At 46.7% G+C, this 23,699-nt stretch overlaps 2 protein-coding genes across 2 annotated transcripts; one reads left to right on the forward strand and one right to left on the reverse strand.

Annotated features, from left to right (window-relative positions):
• The first annotated feature begins 1 nt into the window (after nucleotide 1).
• LOC119181430 (GID complex subunit 8 homolog protein Houki) lies at nucleotides 2–16,195 on the forward strand. The gene is made up of 4 exons (XM_037432675.2): nucleotides 2–334; nucleotides 2,305–2,540; nucleotides 8,184–8,369; nucleotides 15,564–16,195. The coding sequence occupies exons 1-4, from the start codon at nucleotides 301–303 to the stop codon at nucleotides 15,840–15,842; spliced, it is 735 nt and encodes a 244-aa protein (XP_037288572.2). The 5' UTR covers nucleotides 2–300; the 3' UTR covers nucleotides 15,843–16,195.
• A 1,100-nt stretch (nucleotides 16,196–17,295) lies between these two features.
• On the reverse strand, nucleotides 17,296–21,303 carry LOC142774340 (uncharacterized). Its single transcript, XM_075874732.1, has 5 exons — nucleotides 20,761–21,303; nucleotides 20,068–20,308; nucleotides 18,706–19,629; nucleotides 17,473–17,778; nucleotides 17,296–17,354 (listed from the first exon to the last, which is right to left on the reverse strand). The coding sequence occupies exons 1-5, from the start codon at nucleotides 21,301–21,303 to the stop codon at nucleotides 17,296–17,298; spliced, it is 2,073 nt and encodes a 690-aa protein (XP_075730847.1).
• Nucleotides 21,304–23,699: the final 2,396 nt, after the last annotated feature.

The raw sequence follows: 23,699 nt of genomic DNA on the forward strand, positions 1-23,699 counted from the left end.
GTGTGTTTGCATTTGTGTTTGCTTTCTGAGCTTTGCTTGTGCTTGTACGTAGTGGGCCAGGCTCTGTGGTGCTGATCGTCGCACGGAATCACCCTGTGCGCTCCACTTCTAGATTGTGCGACACTTCGACGCCTTCTAAGCAAACTATGATTCTTTTGCGTGTGGTTAAGAGTTGTGCGAGTTCCCGATATCGTGGCGACTGAGCGTTCCCGACGCTCACAACTTGCTCGTAGTGTCCGAGAGCGCTTGCTCGAGTGTTGCGTGGTTTTACAACGCAGCTGGGTCAGCTGAGCTGCAGCCATGAGCCAAAGCTCGGCATCTCTGAGCAAATCGAGTGAGTAAAATGCCCGAGAATTGGAGAAGGAAAACAAAAAATAGCATGTTGGTCGCATTTCACTACCACGACATCCCAAGTCGTGCGATGAGCAAGCACAGTCCTAAGTGTAGCGGTGCTAACTTGTGCTTGAAAAAAAAAAAAAAAGCTCGCTGGTTTTGTAAGGCGTGGCGTCTTAATTGCATTCTGGAGCATTGATGTGGGGCTGGGTTCCCTAATCTAAGAGCATATTTATTCTTCACTCGCACGCTTAGCCGCCCGAGTGTCGATCTCTTGTGTGTGGCCATGAGCTATGAGCTTCGGTAACCTGAGCTGTGGCGAAAAGGCAAACACCTGTGCGTACGACTTAATTGTTACGAATAGTCCAGCTTCTCACACGATACGTAGACGGTAGTGCGGCTGCCTTTGATAGTTCTACCCGCCAAATAGTAGGCACACTTTGGTTTTGCTTTTTACGCCCGGAAACGTAGCGCATTGTGTTCGGACACATCGCAAAATCGAGCAGGATGTTATGGAATGCAAAAAAAAAAAAAAGAACGTACTTTGAAACGCCGTGCGCCGTTTCGTGCATTTTTAATCTCTCAAGTGGGCTTAATTGCTGTGTGTCAAGATGTTTGTACATTCTTGAAATTTGTTGCTGGTCGCGGTACCACGTACTGCTCTTAAAAAGCAGCTTTTGGTCAAAACATACGTCGAACTGCGAAAAGCTTCAACTAAATTTAGGTAGTGCTTATTAAGTGAGTACTTGAAAGCTGATAGAACCAAGGAACTGATTTTGTAGTGAAAACCTTTAAGTACACTTTCTCTGTGTTGTCAATGTTAAATAATAAACAACTTTCACTTGAATTTATAGAGTGCACCTTTCTAACCCACTGTAAGAGGGTAAATTACGGCAAAGAGGGCTAATTACGGTAATGTAACAGTTTCATTGATTGCCACGAATCCATTAAATATTCTGTCATGTTCACTCAAAATTAATTTGTTGAACTTAACTACGGGTCAACAGATTAGCTGGTTCATTTTTTTCAGTGTGTGTGCACTGCTCTATGTAGCTTGATTTATACATTATGATAGGGCAATGTTGCATTTGTGACCTGTTTTTACAATTTGTGCATGTTTTCTCACTTCTAATTATACTGAATTGAAAGTGAAATTATAGTAAAAAAAGAGCCACGCATCTCCACGATGTGAATCATGACGAATGGGCAAAGCTCTGGTTATGGTACTGGTGAGAAGCTGTACATTACCCGAGCATCGCCCTGTATAATCTGAATTAACCAACATAAAGTGCATGCGAAAATGTAAATGTATTTCGCCTTCCAGTCATTTTAATCAGTTCAAGGAGACGTTGAAAATTGCTGGACTGGAGCATAAACCTCGAAAGTGAATCCAAGAACCTGCCATCTTACCAGTGGCAAGAATACCATTCTAATATGGGTAACTTGTTTAGAACACGTAGTGCTTGACGCGTGCCTTTGTGTTGCAGGTTTCCTTGAGAAACCTCAACATGGTAGGCACTTAGAAGTGTGACAGCTTGGGCTAGTTGGTATGGCATGACAATAGTTATAGCGCGAGAACAAAACGACGACACAGAGACTTTCGTGTCCTTCTTGTCTCTGTGTCGTCGTTTTGTTCTCGCGCTATAACTATCGTCATGCTAGGCACATTTTAGTAGAGATCAACTCATCAGTACTTTTATCGATTGGTTATTTTTACTGGGAACAACGATCTCTTGCCTTATAATTAGCCTATGTTTATGTTGAAGTCTATTATAAAACATTCTTTTTGTGTCTCACATATGTTTTGACCATAGCATTGATTCTATACTGCAGTCACAACGGGGGAGAAGACTAAGTCTTAAGAAGCTTCGTCCCTAAAAGAACGCTGGTAGACAAATCTACCAGTGTACCAGACGAACTGGTAGACAGAGAAGTCACATATCCGAGGGTTGTGATGTGATCACGATGCAGGATCCAGTGACAAGGCAACAGCAAGTGTGGAAGAGCCTAATCGCGTGGAGTGGCTGGAGAGGCTGGACCGTGTTCACCTTCACCGCACCGACTTAAACCGGCTTGTCATGGATTATCTGGTCACCGAGGGCTTCAAGGAGGCTGCTGACAAGTTCAGGCTCGAAGCTGGTGTTGTACCGCCCGTGCCACTCGACACATTGGACGAACGCATCCGGATACGCGATTGTCTCCAAGAGGCAAGTCTCTCACTTTTACCTTATGGTGTGTGTCGTACTGCCGTGGTTGTGAGTTCATTTATTGCATCTATATTTCTTTGTATTGCCATTCATGAATCCTGTTTTTTTTTGTGCCCTTTCCGTTAAACACTAGGTTTATGAAAATTGGGTACTTTGGGCCTTATAGTCGGATACAGCTTAAGAAGTCGTCTGCACTGGTGTAGTGGTTATGGTGCTCGGCTGTTCACCAAAAGGTCGTGGGTTCAATCCCAGTTCTGGCAGTTGCATTTCATTGGAGGGGAAATGCTGGAGGCCCGTGTGCTGGGAAATATCAGTGCACGCTAAAAGGTCCGTTCAATTCACCTGCACCCATTGGAACCGGTTCACGGCTGTGCTCGCAAACTTCAGATTGTGCAGTGTGAGTTCAGCGGTGCAGGCACAACACGACACCCGAAATGAATGACGATGTGCCGACAAGGTGCAGGCCTTATTTCTGCTCGCTTAATTTACACCGTTCAGTGTTATGGCAAACCGCACATACGAACTGTTTGAGGCGCAAACATCTTGGCAAAACACACCGCGACAGTGGAGGCAGGTACGGGACTCTACGCCTAAGTGCTGCGTCGTCTGCTCAGCTGCACGCGTAGCTGCACCAAGCCGGCACCATCAGCATTGGAGGTGCAGGAACCCCGTGAACCAGTGCTGCACCTTTTGAAAGGAATGGCAGGGTTCAGAGGTCGTCAATGCTGCACCGTGGAAACGAATGGCAAAGTGCAGCACCTCGTGAACTGGTTCACGTGGTGCAGGCGAATCGAATGGACCTAAAGAATACCTGATGGTCCAAGTTTCCTAGCCCTCCACTGCTGCATCTCTCATAATCATATCATGGTTTTGGGAGGGTTAAACCCCATATAATATTAATGTTAACTCAAATTCAGAGAGGCCACGTCCAATTGACTCAAGCGCGATAGTTGATCGCCTCCGTGACTTAAAAAATGTTCTCGCTCATGCACCCGGAAATGCTCTCCGAAGGCGGGCCCTCTGGCTATCGGTATCATGACGTCAGTAAGGATTGCGCGCCCATTGGTGCAGGTGCTCTTGTCTTTAAAGTAGTACTGAGACGAATTTAAAATATCTTCAGATTGTTGCTCCTAATGAAAGCATTCGAGTACCCTAAAAAGAGTGTTTTAGTGCCTGGGAATGCATCGAATATATATTTAATACTGTTTTCTGAAAAGAGCTCTTTGTTTTGATATCGAGGAAGCGGCTTCTCAGGGATACGTTATCGCAGTGTGACATCATGGGGAGACAATTTGGGACATACTATGCAGCGATAGCTTATTTCAACATTGGAGCAAAAGCTACGAAGGCGGGGATTCCGCGTATTCGTGTTGCTCTGCAAGTCTACGGCAGTTTACTGCCGTTTTTGGTTTTGCTTGCTTACATCGTTAGCACGTTTAGAAGTACATACAGTACAAAAAGAAACTATGAGTGCGAAAAACATTTCAATTATTGAGTACCATATTTACTCGATTCTACCGCGCCCTTGATTGTAACGCGCACCCGATTTCCACCGCGAAAAAAAAAAAAAAAACGTAAGACATCGATTGCAACGCGTACCCATTTTTCTCGCTGGCCCGGACGATCATACCACTCGAAAAAACGACTCCTTTCGGGAGCGTCTTCCATTTAAATATGAGGTACGGGCGAAGCTTGTGCCCATCTGACGTGTAACAGAGCATTGCCGTCACTGTAGTTTTACCGTGGACCGATGTCAGCACGCGAACTTGCTTCGCCCCCTTCTTCTCGACGGTTGTGGTGCCAGGCATGTCGAAGTAAAGAGGCGTCTGATCGGCACTCCCGATTTGCCCAAGCAGGTAGCCGTTGTTGCGCCGCAAGTTTAGGACGAACCTCTGAAAACTGTGAAGCTTTTCATCGTTCTCCTCCGCAAAACTTTTCGCATATGCATGTTCCCCTTCGGAGGGAAAAGCCTTTCCTCTTCATAAAGTTAGTTAGCCAGCACCTGCTCGCTTTAACTGGCTCCGCATTAGACCTTTTTCTAAGACTAATCGCATAGCCCGCACTTGGAGCAGTTCTCTCGTCACGGGCCGCTGTGCCGCCTGCTGCTCAAGCACATACTCGCCGAGCAGCTCTTTAATTTGCGGAAACTGACCCTGCTGTGGTCCACTGAAGCCTTTGCGTGAAGCTTTGCTGTCGACAATCTTCTGCTTTTGTTTCCGCCGGTCCCGCACGCACGTTTCGGGAACTCTGAATGACCAAGATGCAGCCCGATTTCCGTCCGTTTCTGCACACGCGATGACTTTTCTTTTAAAAGCGACATCGTGGTGCACTCGAGTTTTTGGAGTCGGCCCTTCCACGCCGCCGATGCTAATGCACTACTGGATGACGAACTTCTCAGCACACGTACGAAGTGCCGCACATGGGAAACACATAGACAGAAATGGCCGACGCGCCATGCCAACGCACGTAGGGGGCAGCCATTTTGGATTTGCCGATGGCAATAGATTGACCGTAATTTTTTTTTCGTACTCGATTCTAACGCGCATGCGATTTATGAACTCGCTTAACCGGAAAAAAGGTGCGCGTTACATTCGAGTAATTATGGTATCTTATATTTGTGTCCTATTATGAGTAAATGTTTCTTGGAGAACTAAACAGCGCGTTTACTGCTGTGCAATGACGTCACGAATGCCATATTTCCTTGGAAAATGGGTGGGCTGAAAAGGTGGCACTGTAGAAGAAATGAAAAAAAAAAAAGGAATACACTGTTGCCAGGTGAACAATAACTGTATTTTGCCAACAGTTTCACGCGACTGCTTCAGCCTGATAATAAATAAGGAAGTATTTATTGCAGCAAGAAAAATGAGAGAATTATGTGCACACTTAAGCACTATTTTTTCGACATAGCAGCAGACAAGTGCCTTGGTTCTATAACATCCACAGTGCTGCCAAGAAAAGTTGTCGCGGAGTGTAGTGGCAGATATGACATCTACTCCTAACACACGTGAACAGCGATAAGTGAATTGTCGTCCAGCAACCTCGACAGTGATTTCTGCTATTTGGGCTGCACGCAGGACGCAAGATTCGCAGACTCGGTGAACTGTATCTCACTGACCGTTGTCTCCATTCGGTTGAATGTGTATGATGAACGTTACTTGACTTTCTTAGCATATGTTTGTCTTCAACACTCAACGATAGTCATTGTCTAATGCGCTATTAGTGCACGACTAACATTCTATTGGTTAACACGATGACCACCAAAACAACTGTATTTGGTAGAAAAGATATAAATAAGACCCAAAAATTGTGATAAGTAACTGGAAAATGTTTCAAACAACTTGACAACAAAATAAGCCCAAATTTACATAGTGTAAGCAGAACTGGCTTCTTGGATATAACCATGCCATCTGCTGATGCATTGACATGTTTTAGTTAGTCATCAGCGTTTCTTTATCTGGATCGGCAGCATCGCCTTGAAAAAGCAGCCATTCGCATTTAGTGCCACATTCAGTAGGGCGGGCGAGACAGAGGAAATGATATGCTCATTAAATTAATTAATTGAGTCTATTAAAGAGGCCTACAGCAATTGAATTCAAGGACCTCTGCGTGACATTGAAAATTTTGTTATGGGGTGTTTCTGCTCAGAGCGTGAGCCAGGAATGCATTTGGAAGGCAAAGAGAAGAATGCCATATTTTTCTCTGTGTAACCAACCCCTGCATGTGATGAGTACCCCAAGTACAAACTCTGCAAAATTGCCAGGGGGATGGGGTTGAGGGGAATCTGTATACTGTTGTGAAGTCAATTCGCGCTGTAATATTCACACACTATAACTTGCACCCCGACTTTATTTTCAGATCTGTATATTTTGCGTGGGTTATTCGGGAGAACATAGAGCTACTCGTGGCCAATTCAAATGAATATTGTGATTGCTGTGCATTGCTTATAATGCTGCACAAATTCAGGTGTGGTAGTGTCAAATCCGTTGGTTTCTGTAGATGTTTGCCGACAATCGTTGTACTAGCTAATTTATTTGGTTTACTAGAAGCGAACTCATTAAAGGTGTGTGTGTGATATAGTGGTTTGGGTTCCAGTTCACGAACAGGTTCTCTTGTTCCCAGGGGGCCTTGCTATTGCATATACTGCAGCATTATTAATAACCTACGGCTTTTGGACCTTCACTAAGCATGTGGCTGCGTCTTTTGTCTGCTTCGAGGCCACTATTCCGGCGCGCTCACATCAGTTATTGTAGTAAACTGAAACCTCAATATAACAAACCCAGATATAACGAAATATTGGTTATAACAAAGTAAATGAAAAATAGTCTTGCAGTGTATATAGTGCTAGGAATTAACATTTGTAACAAATTTTTGGATATAGCGAACTTGTTTACATGTAAGATGCAACTTTGTTATAGTACTGCAATGCCAAGGTATGTAGTTTGAGAGATGAGTGCTGCTTTTGATAATTAGCATTATTTGCAAATTGCAACGGCAAAAGGAGCACAAGTGGCGCTGCTTTCACTTGGCAACTGAAAAGAGAAATGCACGAACCAAGGCCTCAGGTGTGGCGGCCTTTTCAGAACTGGCGTTACGCCGAGACTGCTCACTCCTAATAATGAACGCCATTAGGTGTGATGTCGGTGCCATCACCCAAGAACATCACTACTGCACCTTTTCACGGTTATCCTTCCGTGCGTTACATGCGTTGTCCTTGATGTTCGGCTTTGGTGTGTCTAGAAATTCGAGGCGCGTAGGGGGCAAAAACGTGGCATTAATACTGAGTGGAAAGGCTGGTGAGAAATGAGAAGTTTCGTAGTCTAGCAGACCAAAGTTTTGAGATTTTTCTAAACTTGTTGTAATACCTTAAAGGGTAAGGTAAGTGTTGCACTGCTTGCTAAGCTTAAGGATGCTGTTTCGACTCCTTCTCATGGTGGCCTCGGTTCGGCGGGGCTGAAATGCCAGAACATGCATGTGCTTATATTTGATTGCACAATGCTGAACACCACAATGTCGTAATTAGCCAAAAGATCTACAGTGTGCCTCATAATTGTATTGTGGTTTTGGCTTGTAAAACGCCTTTATAGACCCTTAATATAATCTGCAAGTGCACTTCCCTGTGCTGCCTATTCGCCTGACTAGTGGCGGCACCTGTCGTGCTTCAAGTGGAGACGAAGTCTTAGTTCTACATTCCAGGGCTGGTTTATTATGCGTGCTAATATCAACAGAGCTGAGCATCTATATATTTTGTGCCATGGTGCAAGCAAACTGCACATAAGCATGCTGTTTGCGGCAGTGATTAGCCACCAGTAGTTGGTCAAATTGCATTGCTGAAAAGCCAGGCTTACAATTGTAAAAGTGGTTGGTCACGCATTTTTGCAAAAGTTAGAAGCAGAGGTGTTAATTAAGACATAACACGAGGGAAGGTACCCACAGGACGAGCGTGACTAGCAACTGAAAGTTTTATTGCTTCAAGGCGATGTAAAAGAACAATGGGCAGGAAAACATGGCACATGAAACTTGAAGCTTTTCGTCACGATAAAATAGGCAGAAGCTGTTGATTGAAAAGGTCTATTATTATATTGCGAGATTTTCCTGGTAGCTTTTCACAAAGGTGTAACACAGGTCTTTTACTTGCTGTCACAGGGTTGTGTGCTGGAAGCAGTGGCCCTTCTCAATGGTCTTCGTCCCGAGCTGCTGGACAATGACCAATGCCTGCTGTTCCACCTTCGACAGCAGCACTTGATTGAACTCATCCGCGAAGGGCGCACAGAGGAGGCGCTCGCCTATGCCCAAGACCACCTCAGCGAGTGCGGAGAAGAGAATCCTCAGGTGGGTCATGAACGAGGTGCTGTGTAATTTGTAAGCGAATAACTTCAAGATTTACATGTCCTACAAACCAAACGAGTGTACAGCAATGTGACCTTCAAAGGTGTACCTTGTGGTGACTTCGTTACTCACCGTAACCAGAGTCCTTCAATGCTTTACTGGTCACGAAACTTCGGCGAAAGTTTCATATAGGGTCCGCGGGCGCCACTACTGGCGCCACCGTCGCACTGAGGGGATCCAGCCGCCGCGCGTGCGGCATATTTGCCAGCTTTTGGCATGAAAACGCTCGCTGCTTCTGGTCTCTGCGCGCTGGGTTTCTTTTTTTTCTTTTCGTAGTTGTTAGCGATGAATCGCCCAATTATTGTGTATACCACCTGCCTCCAATGGGGTGTTTTTTTTTTTTTTTTTTTTTTGAATAAATCGCCGCAGACCTCGGCCACGAACGGCAACTGCTTTCGCGTCTTTGGGCGCAAGCACTGCGCCGTGTTTACCGATTTTAAAATATCTTTTGTTTGTTTCCTTCAAGAAAACTTTGTAACCACAATACATACGGTAGCTCCGTAGTTGCGTACTGCTGCGGGCCTATCAATAATGCAACGAAAAAAAAACTGAAAAGAAGCAGGTACGCGTCCTTCAGAGTAGGCTTTTAATGAATCTGTTGAGTGCTCTGGAATGCGCTGAGCACCCAGATACCCCAGTAATATTCTCTTTTTGATGAGGTGGTACAGTAACATTTAAAAGCGCTGCATAAAGGGAAAGGATCATAACACGAGATTATGTATGTTGCACTGTGTGTCTTTCCGCGAATCCGCTTTTCAATCCTTGCAAAAAAGGAAGCGCAAACTTTTTTGACATGCTACAAAAATAAATTTCAATAATATGAAGGGAGACAAAAGAGCATGGTGTAGCGTACAAAAATTTATTGTTTGCGCTTGGATGTGTAGCACACGGACGAAACAGAATATTTCCACGCAACAAAGACAAACGTAAAGTTCTACTGAATGAAGTTTATTAAAGCGAACTCATGCTCTGCAAAAAACTAGAAGGAAACGCAAACGTCAAAGAAGCAGTCCGCAGCGTGGCCTGCACAGAAGACATCGATAAAGTGAGTCTTGCGGCATTTGCTATGCATGAATTGCTCTCGGGACGTCATTAATTTTCGATCCATGAAAATACGGTCGAGAATATTTTCGAGCAAACAAGAAATCAAGTTAGTGACAAGGTGACAACCTTTCCATATCAACAATATTGCCCGACGCGACGTAAAAAAAAAAAAAGAGCAAACGGGCGCTTCAGTTGAAACACCAGATGAAAAACCGGAAGTGGCCACGCATGGTTACAAAACAAAAAACGAATCCTGAGCGATAGTTCGTGGAAATATTAAAAGTGAAAGCACAAAGCACCAGAAAAGTTTTTTTTGCATGCGAGCCTGACCACAAGGTTATAAAGTTTGCAAACAAGTAAGGAAACACGGCTACTATTTTACTGATCAAACAAAAATCCGCCTATAAGTGAGCTATAAAATTATAGGTCCAGGAGGCTCGCAAAGGGCTGCTTTGCTTTTACACTACTCCTTCAGTTTGGCTTCCTTGGAATGGCACAAGGCTTCAGAAGGGGCTTGTCGCACGGAAGTGACACTTTTTCGCCATTCACCACAAATTCATCTGCGCGGACGATGTCACTGTCATCAAAATGCTTCTCGCACACTCTCACATACTTAGAATCGAAGCAAAAGTCACCCGTTTCTTGCCTTGGAATTAAGCATTTCCATTTCTCGCGCAGCACGCCGTCGCTGGGTAAACAGAACAAGGAAACTTTTTCTGTTCTGCCCTTGTACCCGGAACGAAATCCCGGGACACAACACGTGTTCGGCATCGTCGCGGCACTAACGCCGCATCACAACAGCTCGATATGCACGTTTCCCACACAAAGCAAATAACTCGCAGCGTCGTTCGAGCCAGCGCAACGCCGCCCGACCAGCCCGACGAATCCCCTCAGTGAGATGGTGGCGCCACCGCGCGGCAACCCAACGCATCATATCAAGCTCTCCCATTGAGTTACGGAGCAGTTTCGTGACCAGTAAAATTGAAGGACTCTGCCGTAGGCACCGCAGGTTCACCGCAGGTTCAAGGGCACCGCAGGTTCAGGCTTAGTGAACCACAGGGTCACCGTCGCATGCTCACGTGTAGCGCACGGCTCCGCGCGCGCTCATTTAGCAAAGCGTTTGGCGTGGCTTGACAAGACAGTGTTCAATCTTAACAAAACACACAAACACTTTATGACCCTTGGCGGCACCCCAAACGCTGTACAACGTCCGGGGCGCAGGGAGCAAAGGCTCCAGCATGCTGACGTTCACCAAAAAGGAGAGACTGCAAGTACGACGCAGCTGGCAGTAGCGAGCTTATACACCCTGGTCGGAAAAGATTTTTCGCCGCTATGCGGCGCACTCTCGCGATGGCCACTGAGCCTGGTCACGAGAGTTAGGGCAAACCTTGTACACGTCGGCCACCGGCAAGTGTGGCTTGGCATAGTACGACTCCGTGAAGCACTAGACACCGCTGTTTGGCTTATCGTATGGAACTGGAGCTAGCATAGACGTAAACACGCCCGCCAAGGATACGTAGGCACACAGGCAGGCTATAGTGCGACGATTCCCAAAGGGGACGCGAATGAAGAAAAGCACGTGCTTACTGTGTGCCGCCCAAGGAGAGAGAGAGCCTTCTCGGTGCACACATGGCTCGGTCCCGCCAACTCTCGCAGCACTAAGAACACATACCGCAATCGCGGGTGGCGTCGTAGAAAAAAAAAATGGAGTGGCTACGTGGCGGAAACGCTTGCGAAATGCTCGTAGGCCTGCCGCAGATTCCTACATTCTCCTCTCATATACCTGTCTACAAAGGTAGCCGATCGTCGCCCATGCATGCTAAGACTTCATGCAATGGGCAGCAGCTAGCCTCAGCCTAGCCCTGCAACTGCTGCTAAAAAGTTAAAAAAAAAAAAAACATTTGAATATACAGTGACTTCGTAGAAGGGGGTAACAAGTGTTCGTGATACTCACGTTGGAGAGCATCCATGGTGGGAGGGGAAGCAACGTGTGAAGTTTTGGCTGGGTGAACAAGTGTATGCTGGAGTGCAAGGTGAGAGGACTGGTCGAGGTCCTCATGCGAGAAACGGGCTCACCTTGGGCTTGTTGCTGTCGGCAACAGGCCCACGAATCCGACGAACGGAGGCGGTTTGCATGGACCTCGCTGGGACCAGGTGGCCCTTCTGCTGGAATCGGGTTGCCGTACCGAACTGGCTGCGAGGCGTCGTGGCCTTGGTGGAGGGTTGTGCACAGTGTCCGTGGCAGCTGGCCTCGGGCAGGAACCCTGATGGAAAGGGTGGCAGAGCTTCACAGGGACGGCAAGGAGTTGGGCACAGCCGGGCTGATGACAGCGAATCTCCGAATGCCTCCAAGACTTCTAAGGTGGTATAGGGGTTGGTGATGTCCTAAGTTGTCGCCACCACGCACGTAGACACATGCACACATTCCTACGATGAACGGGCCTCTCCAAATCCGCCACGCGAAGGAAGGCGCATAGCCTCCTTCGTTCCTCTCCCCCATGCAAAAGCACCAAACCATGACCCATTCCACCAGCGAGGAAAAAATGAAAACATGCGAAGAAAAAAAAACCTCAAGTCAACATGAACACTAAAAACAAATCAACAGAAACTGGGGGGGGTCGACTTCTTTTCAAGCACTGGCTGTAAAGAAGTTCGCTAACTGAGGCTACACAGTAAAACGAGGGCCTTTGGTTGTGGAAATAAGCCCGCCATCCGGTGCAAAATCACTAAGGTGACGGCTTCCTCGGATTATACCAATTCGTGTTTCGGATGTGGTTCGCCGTGCCGGATGTGCACTGTTGCTTGCACGAAGTGCCACTGGGCGCTGGCGCAGGCTCGTCAAACCTCAACGCAAAGGCTTTCAAGTCTGTGGTGGGGGCACGGCTGAGCTTTCCGGAAATGGGATCTTTCAGGAAGTATTCGGGTGGAGTTCAAGCTTTCTCCACTCAATATGGACCAAGCCACTTAGGAGCGAGCGAAGCTGGGAACCCCTTGTTTGCGTTGCTAAGAGCCGGATTCCTTCTTGCGGTGGAACTGGTCTCTATTAACTTGGTATATTTTTTTAACTTGATGGCAATGTCCAGAAAAAAAAGTAGGATGATAGTGACGGTGCTCAGAAGTGGTAAAGGTGTCAAGTTTCCAGAACAGCCTAGCAGAAACTGGTGCACAGGGTAGCTTATTGAGCTCACGCATTTGTTCTCGTTCGTTTCACCAGTGTGCGCCATTATACGTAACTTATCAGTTGATGCTAGCGTGCTTAGCTTAAAGAAAAATGGGTGGCAATGCATAGCTAAAGAAGTCACAGTTTCACTGCAAGGGCATAGCAAACAATGCAATCGCAACAAATTGTAATATTATACTAATTGAGGCTGGCAGCTAACTTTTTTGGATTTAATCTCACACAACTCTTCAAAGCTCGAGTGCAAGAGGATACGGCCACTCCAGGAAGAGTAACACTTTTTGTACAGTCTCTTCGCAATGACAGTGCAGCATGTCAAAGTGTATACAAGCCGCCAACTTATGGCTGCTGAGCTAGCGTGCGTACTAGGGCCTCGCGACCGCAACTTTACTCGCAAATTTCACAGTTTCTGCTCGAGCAACCCCCCCGAACCGTCGCTCTACACGTTTAGTCCTCCTTAAAGATGGGCAGGGTGTTTGCTCTCTGCTTGGACAGCAGGCCACCGATCTCTGCTTCGGCCATGTTCATCATACCAGCTCATACCATGTGAGTGGGGGGGGGGGGGGGGGATACGTTATCAATTTGAACTTTAGCCCCATATGACGAAAAGGGCAAATACTCGTCAAAAGTGTCTATATAATTAATACCTATTGCAATAATAAGGCGTCCAGTTACGCAGTTTAGCTTAATGTTTGAAAAATGCAGCACTGAAGAAATTTTTCTTCGCAAGAGCTGGGTATTTGGGCTACATGTGCTTCGCATGTTGTCCTTGACTGCTCGAAACTTGCTCAAAAAGGCTGTTCTGGCTGATACAAGCCTGCTACAAAAGGCACTTTTGCCTGGTCCCAGGTCTGCTCCCAAACCCAAGTACCCATATTGCACACCTGTGTAAACAATTTTGGAGCATAATAGCGCTATATATTTCAGCATTAAGGCTCACTGTTCACACACATTATTTCTGTGCTTGTGTCTCGGTCACCACTGACTCATAAATACTCATAAATGAATTTTATTTGGTGCTGGAGCTCCATGTGCCTAATTTATGAAATTACCTGCTACAAAAGTGAAATAGTGCCTGATTTGCGATAAAAATTCCGAAAGTGAATATATTGGGTTTGGACTGTTCAGTGTGGTGCAATGTTCTAATAATTCTAGCTCCCACCCACTAACTCAAACTCCACCTAATTTGAACAATTTTATAGTCCCCTTCAAGTTCGAATTATTGAGTTTTAACTTTTATAATATTTAAGCATTTCAACATAGTAAAGGACTTATGCTCAACATAGCACTTGAGCTCAACATAGTTGGCTAACAACACGGTGCATAGCGTGTTGAATATGTGCACATGTAATGTTAAAAGCAGAGTAAGCCTTGTAATTGCACAGCATTATTGAGAGCACCTGTTTCATAATATACTAGCAAAAGAGTCTCTGCTTGCAGTGACTCTTTTAAAATGATACATGCAGCTTGGGTGAGACTAGTACTAGATATTTCAAAGGTGCATTGAAGATCATTTACTCGGCATATACAAAAAGTATGTACAACATACTGTGTTCAGAGTAGCGCAAAATACATGGAAAAAGTGTTTCCTTACATTGAAGATGCTTCCAAAATATAAGTAGTGTAAGGCAGTTCAGCCCTGTCTAGTTTGTGTACCACTTTCAGTGTAAACAGCATCGCAGCCTGTTTACGAGGAACAGAATTGTGCCTGTATTGGCCAAGAGGGTTGGTGTTATGTTGCCTTGCTAAGGGATCGTATTTTTTTCCCAAGTATTTGTATTACTATGTGCAAAATACCTTGTGGTGTATTTATGTGTCAGGAAAAATACTGCTTTATTGGAGAAGTTTCTAGATACCAAAGTACTCTGGAAACAATTAAGGGGACCTTGAAACGGTTTTGGCGATTTCGTACTAACACATTGGGTCGTTATATCAAGTCTTAAGGGTTATCTAAAGACTTATTTGAGCTCTCTGTGCAAACTGTGTAATTTATTACAATGCTTTAATTTAAAGCTGCCAATCGCTGCAGATCAGCACAGATCATTGCGACTCGGCCAAACGCGTTTTCAACCGTTCATCCACAGAGTGACTTGCTCTGGCAACTTCATGAGGCCAGAGCACGTCAGCAGCCACATCACTGTGGTTGCTGGCTGTAGAATGCGCGGAAGTAAGATCAGCTGGGAGGGTGGCGGCACTTGTCGGAGTAGATATGAACCACTCGGCGGTCTTCATCTCTGTTGCCAGATGGCATACGTGCTGCTGGGCACACTGTGTGATGACCTGCGAGACTTGTCCAACCTATCGGTGTGCCATCTCGAAGGTCTAGACTGGTAAAAGCTCAAATCGTCGAGCCTGCTCATGAGAGCTCTGCGATCGCCAGCGTGTTTGTGAGTTGAGTAGGCCATGTTGAGGTGAGAAGGATGGTATAATTGTCCGTAGCGGTCTTGGTGCACGGCATGTCACACTAAATTTGTGGTGTGAATAGTTTGATGATGCTCTAGCCTCAACACTGACAAAACTTCAAAAAACAGTTTCAGGGTTCCTTCTAAAGTAGAGTAATGTGAGTGCAGTAGTCAAGATATGTACAGATACCCCAAAAGTAAAACAGAGTGCACAAGATGTGGCCAGCGTGGGGAAACTGCATGCCAGCGGGCTTTACCAGAAGATGCGCTGCAGATACCGAGAGTGCGTCAGCATATGTGGCTGAGCCGTCCTGATATTTGCCCGAATTTTTTTGAGGAAGTGAACGGTTTCAGAATGTTGCGACGCGAGCACTGGAGGAGAAGCACACAGGACAAATGCTTGTCCACCTCCAGTGCTCGTGGCGTGATGTGCTGGAAGCCTTGAACGTGTCATTCCATACAGACCTGCCCAAAAAACCACTGTGCCAATCTGAGTTCACTTTTTGTCGACAGGTGATATCAGAACTGGAACGAACGCTAGCCCTACTGGCATTTGAGGAACCGCAATCGAGCCCGTTCGGCGACCTGCTCCACCCGTCGCAGCGCCAGAAGGTGGCCAGCGAGGTGAATGCCGCCCTGCTGGAGGACCAGAGCACCACACGGCCGCAGCTGTCCGTGATGCTGCGCCTGCTGCTCTGGGCACAGGAGCAGCTGGAGCAGCTACCACCGGGGGCACCGCGATTGCGCTTCCCGAGAGTCACTCAACTGGCTGACCCGTTCCCCCAACAGTAGCAGTACCGACAAGGACACGTTGCTCGAAACTCACCGTTCTTTGCACCATTCGCCGCAATGAAGGAACACGCATGCGAGGACACGAAGCTGCCCTTGAATCGCCATTATTCTGAACCGGTGCTGAAGAAGCACGTTACCGCTGGCGCAAGACGACCGGCACGATTGCGTAATGCACTTCAGCTGCACAAAGTTTTGGCTACGCCTGAAGCAGTGGTCCTCGTTTGAGAGGCTTATCTGCTATTCCCGGTGGATCGGAGAATTTGGTAGGCTTCACTCTGTTTCTTTTGGACATAATAAATGATTCCACTCTGTTTCTTTTGGACATAATAAATGATTCCACTCTTGCTCTAGAAGCTTGCATCAATGTCGTGAAACATTGAATGTATGTGCTACCAGAGTTGGTGGCTTGCAGATTGGCGTGCAAGTAGAATAACGGAGTCGTGAAACTTTACAATGCATTTATGCATTCGTTGCATTGTTAAAGACTGGCCTTTGTGGTGAGCACTATGGCTAATACAGCGAGCTTCAGTTGAAAGAAGTTCTGGAAGTCTGTAAATCTCTGATTAGAAAGAAACCTGAGCTTGATGCAGATAACAGTTTCCAAATTCGAATAAAAATGCAGAAAGGGAATTCTCTTTTTCGGCAAATGCATTACTGATATCAATTCCAGCAACTGTTGGAAGCAGGATTTCCAGTTGAAACCTCAAGCTTTTTTGTAAAATGTGCCAGAAATCAGTTCGGCAAAAGACCAGTCTAAAATTGCATTGTCTAGTATCGAAAAGTTGTTAACTCTGCAAAGGTAGATGACCAGCTAACTTGTCTGGTTGCTTAGTACTCGACACAGAGGTGACAATTTTGCTGAAAGGTGCGAAGAATTGAACTTCTGAAATATGCACCGAGACGGGACATCGCAAGACTTGGAAAGATGTTGCAATTACTGAGCTTCATTCTGTCAAAGCGAAATATACTCTCGCGAAACTCATAACTAAATAAGATGAAAACAGTGCTCTTAATGGCATGTACTCAAAGAATATTCAATAATCAAGACACTCATGCTCTTCAGAAGGTCTATGGAAGCAACATGACGACGAATGAGTCATAGCGTGTGTGAATCACGTGGGCCTCATAAATTTCTCTGGCATATTAGTTAGGTCAAAGTGCTGCGTGCAACCACACTTTGCACGGTGTAGAGCAAAGCTACCGGTTGTTGTGTGATTCATGATGGACCTTACCTAGGCTCACCTAGGCCCTGTTGTCCAGTGTGTGACTTCCTGCAAGATAGTGGTATGTCATACACTACTCACGATTGGCATTCAACGAACCATTGTGAAGCGTACAGACACGAATGTACAACAGTGAACAACGTTTATTGGGAGCGAGGCTTTTTATAGCCTCTGAAGGGTATGCGCACACAACGTGCGCAGTGGCAGTGACATGTGCAAATGACGATGCATCAGCCTTCTTTCCCCTTAAGGCTGGTAGCGATCCGGCGGGCGTCGGTTTCTGGTGGACCTGCGTAACATGGTTTCACCAGGATCGAACTCTTTATTGCCATCAGATTGCGCACCGCTGGCGTCATTTCCAACCTGGTTATCATGCGTATTTGGTCGGCTGTCTGTGTCTGGCGCACCTGGGCTCTGGGGTTCTCTTGAGGTCAGTGGTGCACCGGTTTCGCCAGCTTCCGTCTGCGGTGCCTCAACCCCGGGCTCTTGCTTGACTTCTGCTTCACCGGCAGCGAGTCCCGTGCTGTCGGTTTCTCTTCCTCTCAACTGGTCATAATGCCGGCGATGATGTTTCGCGTCTGCGGCCTTGATGGTTACCATGCGGCAGCCTTCGGGGGTCTGTACGACGCCAGCCTTCCACCTGGCTCCTGTCCCGTAGTTCCTGTACCAAACAGAGTCTCCAACTTGGCGAGTGGTTCCGGGGTGCTCCGTATCTGCGTGAGAAAATGGCCGACACGGCACGATGTTATCCAACTTGCATCGAGGCTCAAAACCCAGCAGCATGAACGCTGGCGTTTTCCCGCTAGGCAGAGAGGTGCGGCGATACTGTAACAGAATTTGGTCTAATCGGCCTTGCAGTGTGCCTCTAGCGTTCTTGCGCAGTCCCAGTTTAATCGTTCGCACTGCCCTCTCTGCTAAACCGTTGGACTGCGGATGATAAGGCGCGGTGCGAAAATGGCGAATTCCGTTTTCATTCATGAACGACTGAAACTGCGCGCTAGTGAACTGTGGCCCGTTATCGGAAACCACGGTTCGGGGCAGGCCAAACCTACTAAACATTGATTGTAAGGCTTCGATAGTCCGTCCCGCACTGGCTATCTTCACTGGGCTCACCTCTATCCACTTCGTGTGTGAATCAACCGCGATGAGCAACATATGTCCGTCAACCGGGCCGGCAGAGTCTACGTGCACCCTTGACCACTTTTCCTTGGTTTCCGGCCATGGCACAGGCTCCTTGGCAGGTGGCATGCTGCTACACTGCACACATACAGGGCAAGTGTTTACCACACGTTCAATGTCCCGATCCAGCCCAGGATACCAAAATATGGAGCGCGCCAACTTCTTCATCGATGTCATCCCTTGATGAGTATCGTGCAGCATGCGTAGTACGGAATTCCGGGCGGCGACCGGAATTATCGCTCGGTGGCCCCAGTAGACAATGTTATTACTGCACACAAGTTCGTGTTTTTTGAAAAAGAATGGATGCAAGTCTGGTTTTGATCTCGGTAGTTTCCTAGGCCAGCCGTCGCGAATATAGACAGCGACTTGCTTGAGGGTGCTATCTGCTTTTGTCGCCCGGGCGAAATCACTAGACGACATCAGGGTGGTGTCTAGTTGCTCAGCAAAAAGTACGTACTCACGGGCGTCGTTATTGATGGACTCCATGGTACTGGCATCGTGCTGGTAGCTTGCCGGAAGGCGGCTCAGGGCATCAGCCACCGGAAGGGTTTTTCCTGCCTTGTACTCGATCGTGTACGTGTAGCCGCTGAGTAATAAAGACCAACGTTGGATCCGTGCTGCTGCCAGAGCAGGTACGGGCTTGTCCGGGCTGAGCAGTCGCAGAAGTGGCTTGTGATCTGTAATTAGCGTGAAAGTATTACCCAGTAGGTACTCACGAAATTTGGTCACCCCAAAGACAACTGCCAGCGCTTCACGCTCAATTTGTGCGTAATTCCGCTCTGCGGCAGTCAGAGTGCGCGACCGAAATCCAACTGGCTTCGCTTCTCCGTTGACCCGGTGGTATAAAACAGCCACAATGCCGTAAGACGACGCGTCCGTTTCTAACACGAGGGGCTTTTGCGGATCGTAGTGCGTGAGGAACTTGGCGCCTTTGACGAGGCGTTTCGTTGCTTCGAAAGCGGCCTCTTGTCTTGCTCCCCACTGCCAACGGGCGTTTTTCTTTAACAGTTCATGCAACGGTGCGAGAACAGTGGACAAGTTGCCAAGGAATGCATGGTAATACGTCACAAAGCCCATGAATGACCGCAGCTCTGCCACACATGTGGGCCTGGGCATTCCTGATACTGCTTCAATGTTCTCCGCTTTCGGCAAAAGGCCATCTGCGCATATGCGGTGCCCAAGATACTCAACTTCTTTCTTCCGTATTTTGCATTTGCTTGGGTGAAGCTTCACACCGTAGTCCCGTAACCTCTGGAAGACTTCGTGCAATTTTTCGCAGTTGTCTTGCTTCTCTGCCACAACCACGTCATCCAAGTAAACTTGAAAACCCGGTATTCCTTGAAGGATGGCTTCCATGCGTCTCTGGTAAATTGCTGGGGCGGACGCTACACCGAAAGGGAGCCGGTTGAAGCAGAATAGTCCTTTTTGCGTGTTAACGACTAGAAGCTACTTTGCGTTCTCATCTAGAGGTAGCTGACTGTAAGCGTCCTTTAGATCGATTGTAGAGAACACTTCGCCTCCACTTAAGCTAGCAAAGATGTCTTGAATTTTGGGCAACGCATATTTTTCCGTGTGGCAAGCAGCGTTGACTGTTACTTTGAAGTCACCGCAAAGTCGTATGGACCCATTTTTCTTTACTACCGGAACAAGAGGCGTTGCCCAGTCAGCGCAAGCAACTGGTGTCAAGATTCCTGTCTGAACGAGACGATCGATCTCTTGGCTAACGGCTTCTCTCATCCCGTAAGGCACGGCACGTGCCTTAAAGAAACGAGGTACGACACCTTCGCGCAAGCGTAACTCAACGGGTGGCCCTTTGATTAAACCTAGCTCTTCCGAGAACAAGTCCTGAAACTCGTCTAACAACTGCTGCACTTGTAAATCGTCCTTAGTAGAGGATGGCTTAGCGGGGGCAGCTTTCAGTCCGACGGCGAGAACCTGCCTTCCGTGCTGTTCGAGGGCTTTGATGACGTCCCGCCCACACAGATCCGGTCCAGAGCACCCCAGCACCACCAAGGTAGCGTCCAGTGTGGTCCCGCCGTACGTCACCGAGATATTGAGTTGACCCTTGACGGGAAGTTGACCGAGGAAACAAGTCAGTTGCAAGGTAGTCTTCTGGAGCCGAGGCCAAAGGTGACGGTAGAACCGGTGTCTACTTGCATTCGGAGGGCCACGCCATCCCATTCCATGGTGCGATAAATTGGCTGGACCATGTTCACCGATGCCACTTGCAAGTTGAGCAGAAATTGTTCGTAGTCGTCATTATCAGATCACTGACTTTCACAGTGGAATACTTTGTTTTGCCGGGACTGGTGCTGCTGGCACACACGGGCTAGGTGTCTTTGCCTCTTACAAGTGAAGCATTTAACAGAACGGAACTTGCATTTTTCCACTGTATGACCACTTTTGCCGCAGCATGGGCACGTCCCTTCGTGCCGCCAGTCTTCCCTGCTCGCCGACTCTCGTAGTGACGGATGCCTAGTTGGTTGGCCTCTGCGCTTCATCGTCATAGCGTGCACATTGTCCGTGTTTTGCGCGCTGGCCATGTGGTCCACGTTTGCCACTGTCATCTGTGCTGCACGCGCTGCCTCTTCCGCCTCCCTCATCGTGAGTTCCGCTTTTGCCAACAGCTGCTGACGAACACTAGCGTCGCGCAGGCCGCAAACAATGCGGTCCCTTAGCATCCTGTTGAGGGCGCTACCGAAATTACACCTGCTTGCAATCTTTCGTATTTCCACGAGAAATACATTTACTGACTCTCCTGCAAGCTGCTTCCTTGTGAAGAACTTGTACGATTCTGCAATTTCGTTGCACGCCGGAGCAAATCGCTCACCCAGGAACTTCACAGCGTCTTCGTATTTCAGGTCCTGTATCTTCGCCGGCGCGCATCGTGCAGCCAATAAATCCACTGTCTTTGTGCTCAACGCCGTGACCAAAATTGCCCTGCGTTTCTTCTCGTTCGTGATGTCGTGAACCTCGAAGTATGCTTCCAAGCGTAGCCGGTAAGCCTCCCAGTTGTCCGCCTCCTCATCAAAACCCGGTGGGCCCGCGTGCGCAGCCATGGTCGCAGCGCGACCAACGGTTCGACCGCCTCGTCGCCACTGAAGCGTACAGACACGAATGTACAACAGTGAACAACGTTTATTGGGAGCGAGGCTTTTTATAGCCTCTGAAGGGTATGCGCACACAACGTGCGCAGTGGCAGTGACATGTGCAAATGACGATGCATCACATTGTGCGTGCTTTCTGGAGCGAGACTTTCCAGCAGCTTCTTCCACATTCATTTTGCCACACAATCTGTTCGGTTTGTTGGGTGCACTGAAAATGACTGAGACTCCGACTCGAGCTGCATTTTTTTTGGTCTGTGGAATACACCATGAACATATGGGATCACTGCCAAATTATTTTGTTCAATAAAGTCACGTTTGTTCGTAGGTTTTCGCATAGAGATTTTTTTCATGCTAACTAAACAGCACGGGTGCGGGAAATCCCACCTTGGTCAGTCCATCAACCTGGGAAGGAACCACATTTATATGAGGCTTGTGTGAATATTTAAATGAATATCGGAGTATATGAATTCTCTTCGATTTGAACTTAAATAATTCAAAATTTCGAAGTATTCGAAATAGGTGTATATTAGCCTCCAGGTAACTCTCCTGTAAAGGTGGTTTCACAGCAACAAAGGGGTGCTGCGCCGTGAGTGCACCTGCCCAAGAAAAATCCGCACTGCCGCAAAGCCCCCATTCAAGGTTAAATGAACATGTTACCCTCTCATCGATTATGCCTTATTAGTTTAAAAGCTTGCAATACTGACATGCCCTAACTATAGTCAATTTAAATATGTAACATATTTTATAGAACATAATACAATAGAATATTGTTTAGTTTTAACACAACTCAACATGTTGCATCTCAAGGGATGATATGGCTAAAGGCAGATTAACTGCCTGACAATGGCCCGATCACCCAAGCACTGTTCAACAGCATCTTGAACATATCAATATGTTATACAATGAAATATAAAGTGGAAACACTAAGGGAGAAAAAAAAAAGAACATTTACTGTCAGCAACAGTTCATAACACAAACGAAATAATTTAAACAACGGTACTTTTTTTTTTTAGTGTCGTACACCTTATAGTGCTTGAGGTCTTGCTCATACTGTGAAGGCACACAGGACAACAAATAAGTCTTAACGACATTTTAAAACAAACATGTTGACATGGCTTCGTTCACATTATTTAGAACTTGGAGATGTTTATTTAAAAAAGGTGTCAGGTATTTAGGTTGATTACTTCCGTATGGAGTTCTACAAAGCGGAAGTTGGAAGTGGCTATATCTTAGGATATATTGCTCGCGTGTAGTTAGGTACATATGTGAAAAGATTGATTTATTTTTTTGTATTTTTCTGTGTATATATGTAACAAGTCTGAAGTTGTATAGCTGATAACATTTTATATCTCATTTTTTAGAAGAACGGTGTGGTCAAGCCATCCAACATTCTCTATGTGTCGAACAGCTTGCTTTTGACTGCCTACATATGTTTGTTTTGCTTGCAGTGTGCCAGATCACTAAACAGTAACGTAGTTGAGAATTGATAATCAAATAATACAGCCAACATTTCAGCCAAGTCGGAACCAGATGGTGGATTTTAGAAAACATTTGATTGCACCTAGAAATAACAGTATGCGATTTGTTTACATGACGAGTCCAGTTGAAATGCCGTTCGAATAGTGCTCCCAGAAATATAAATAGTGACACCAGGTGAATAGAACAAGCTTAAAAAAAAAAAGAGAAATGTCAGTGTCATCTGGTTTGTTCCCTAGGTTTGAAAAAAGAAAGTGTATTAAAGGCGATAGTCTTTCTTGGGGACCTTCGACCAAAAACTTTGGTCTGCCTGTCTGTATATTTGTCTGTTTCTCCACCGTTACCACGAACCGGGTACTTAAACAGCACCAGCTGATACCCCGAACGGCTGACCCCATCCGCAGCGCCCACCAATGTTGCTCAAAGATCAGCGTTCATACATGTGCGATTGTCAATAAAAAGCATTTATTGCGCATATCTGAGGCACCATAACAATACGTATATATTCTACATGTTCGTCTTTTACTAGAAAAGGTATACATAATTAATTTTAAGGACCGTAGCGCTTATCACGCTGTGCTGACCATGCAACGCTTGCACGAAGAAGCGAGTGTTTCCAACGCATTGCTAAGATGACACGGTGGTGGCACCTACCCGTCGCCTTGCGTTCTACACCTCATCACCTCACGCGCTCTGTTTTGCAAATAGAACTGCCAGATGGCGCTGATGTCTCACGTGTGACGTGACTTGATGCTCTCGTTCGCCTCCGCTGCACGCTCAAGGCACTCTCACGAGCGCCTCCGGAATACCATTCACCTATTTTCTTGCGCGGAACATCAAATAAATGTTTTGTTCACTCTCTCCACATGCAA

Source organism: Rhipicephalus microplus, chromosome 10 (genome assembly GCF_043290135.1).
Source record: "Rhipicephalus microplus isolate Deutch F79 chromosome 10, USDA_Rmic, whole genome shotgun sequence".
Lineage (NCBI taxonomy): Eukaryota > Metazoa > Arthropoda > Arachnida > Ixodida > Ixodidae > Rhipicephalus > Rhipicephalus microplus.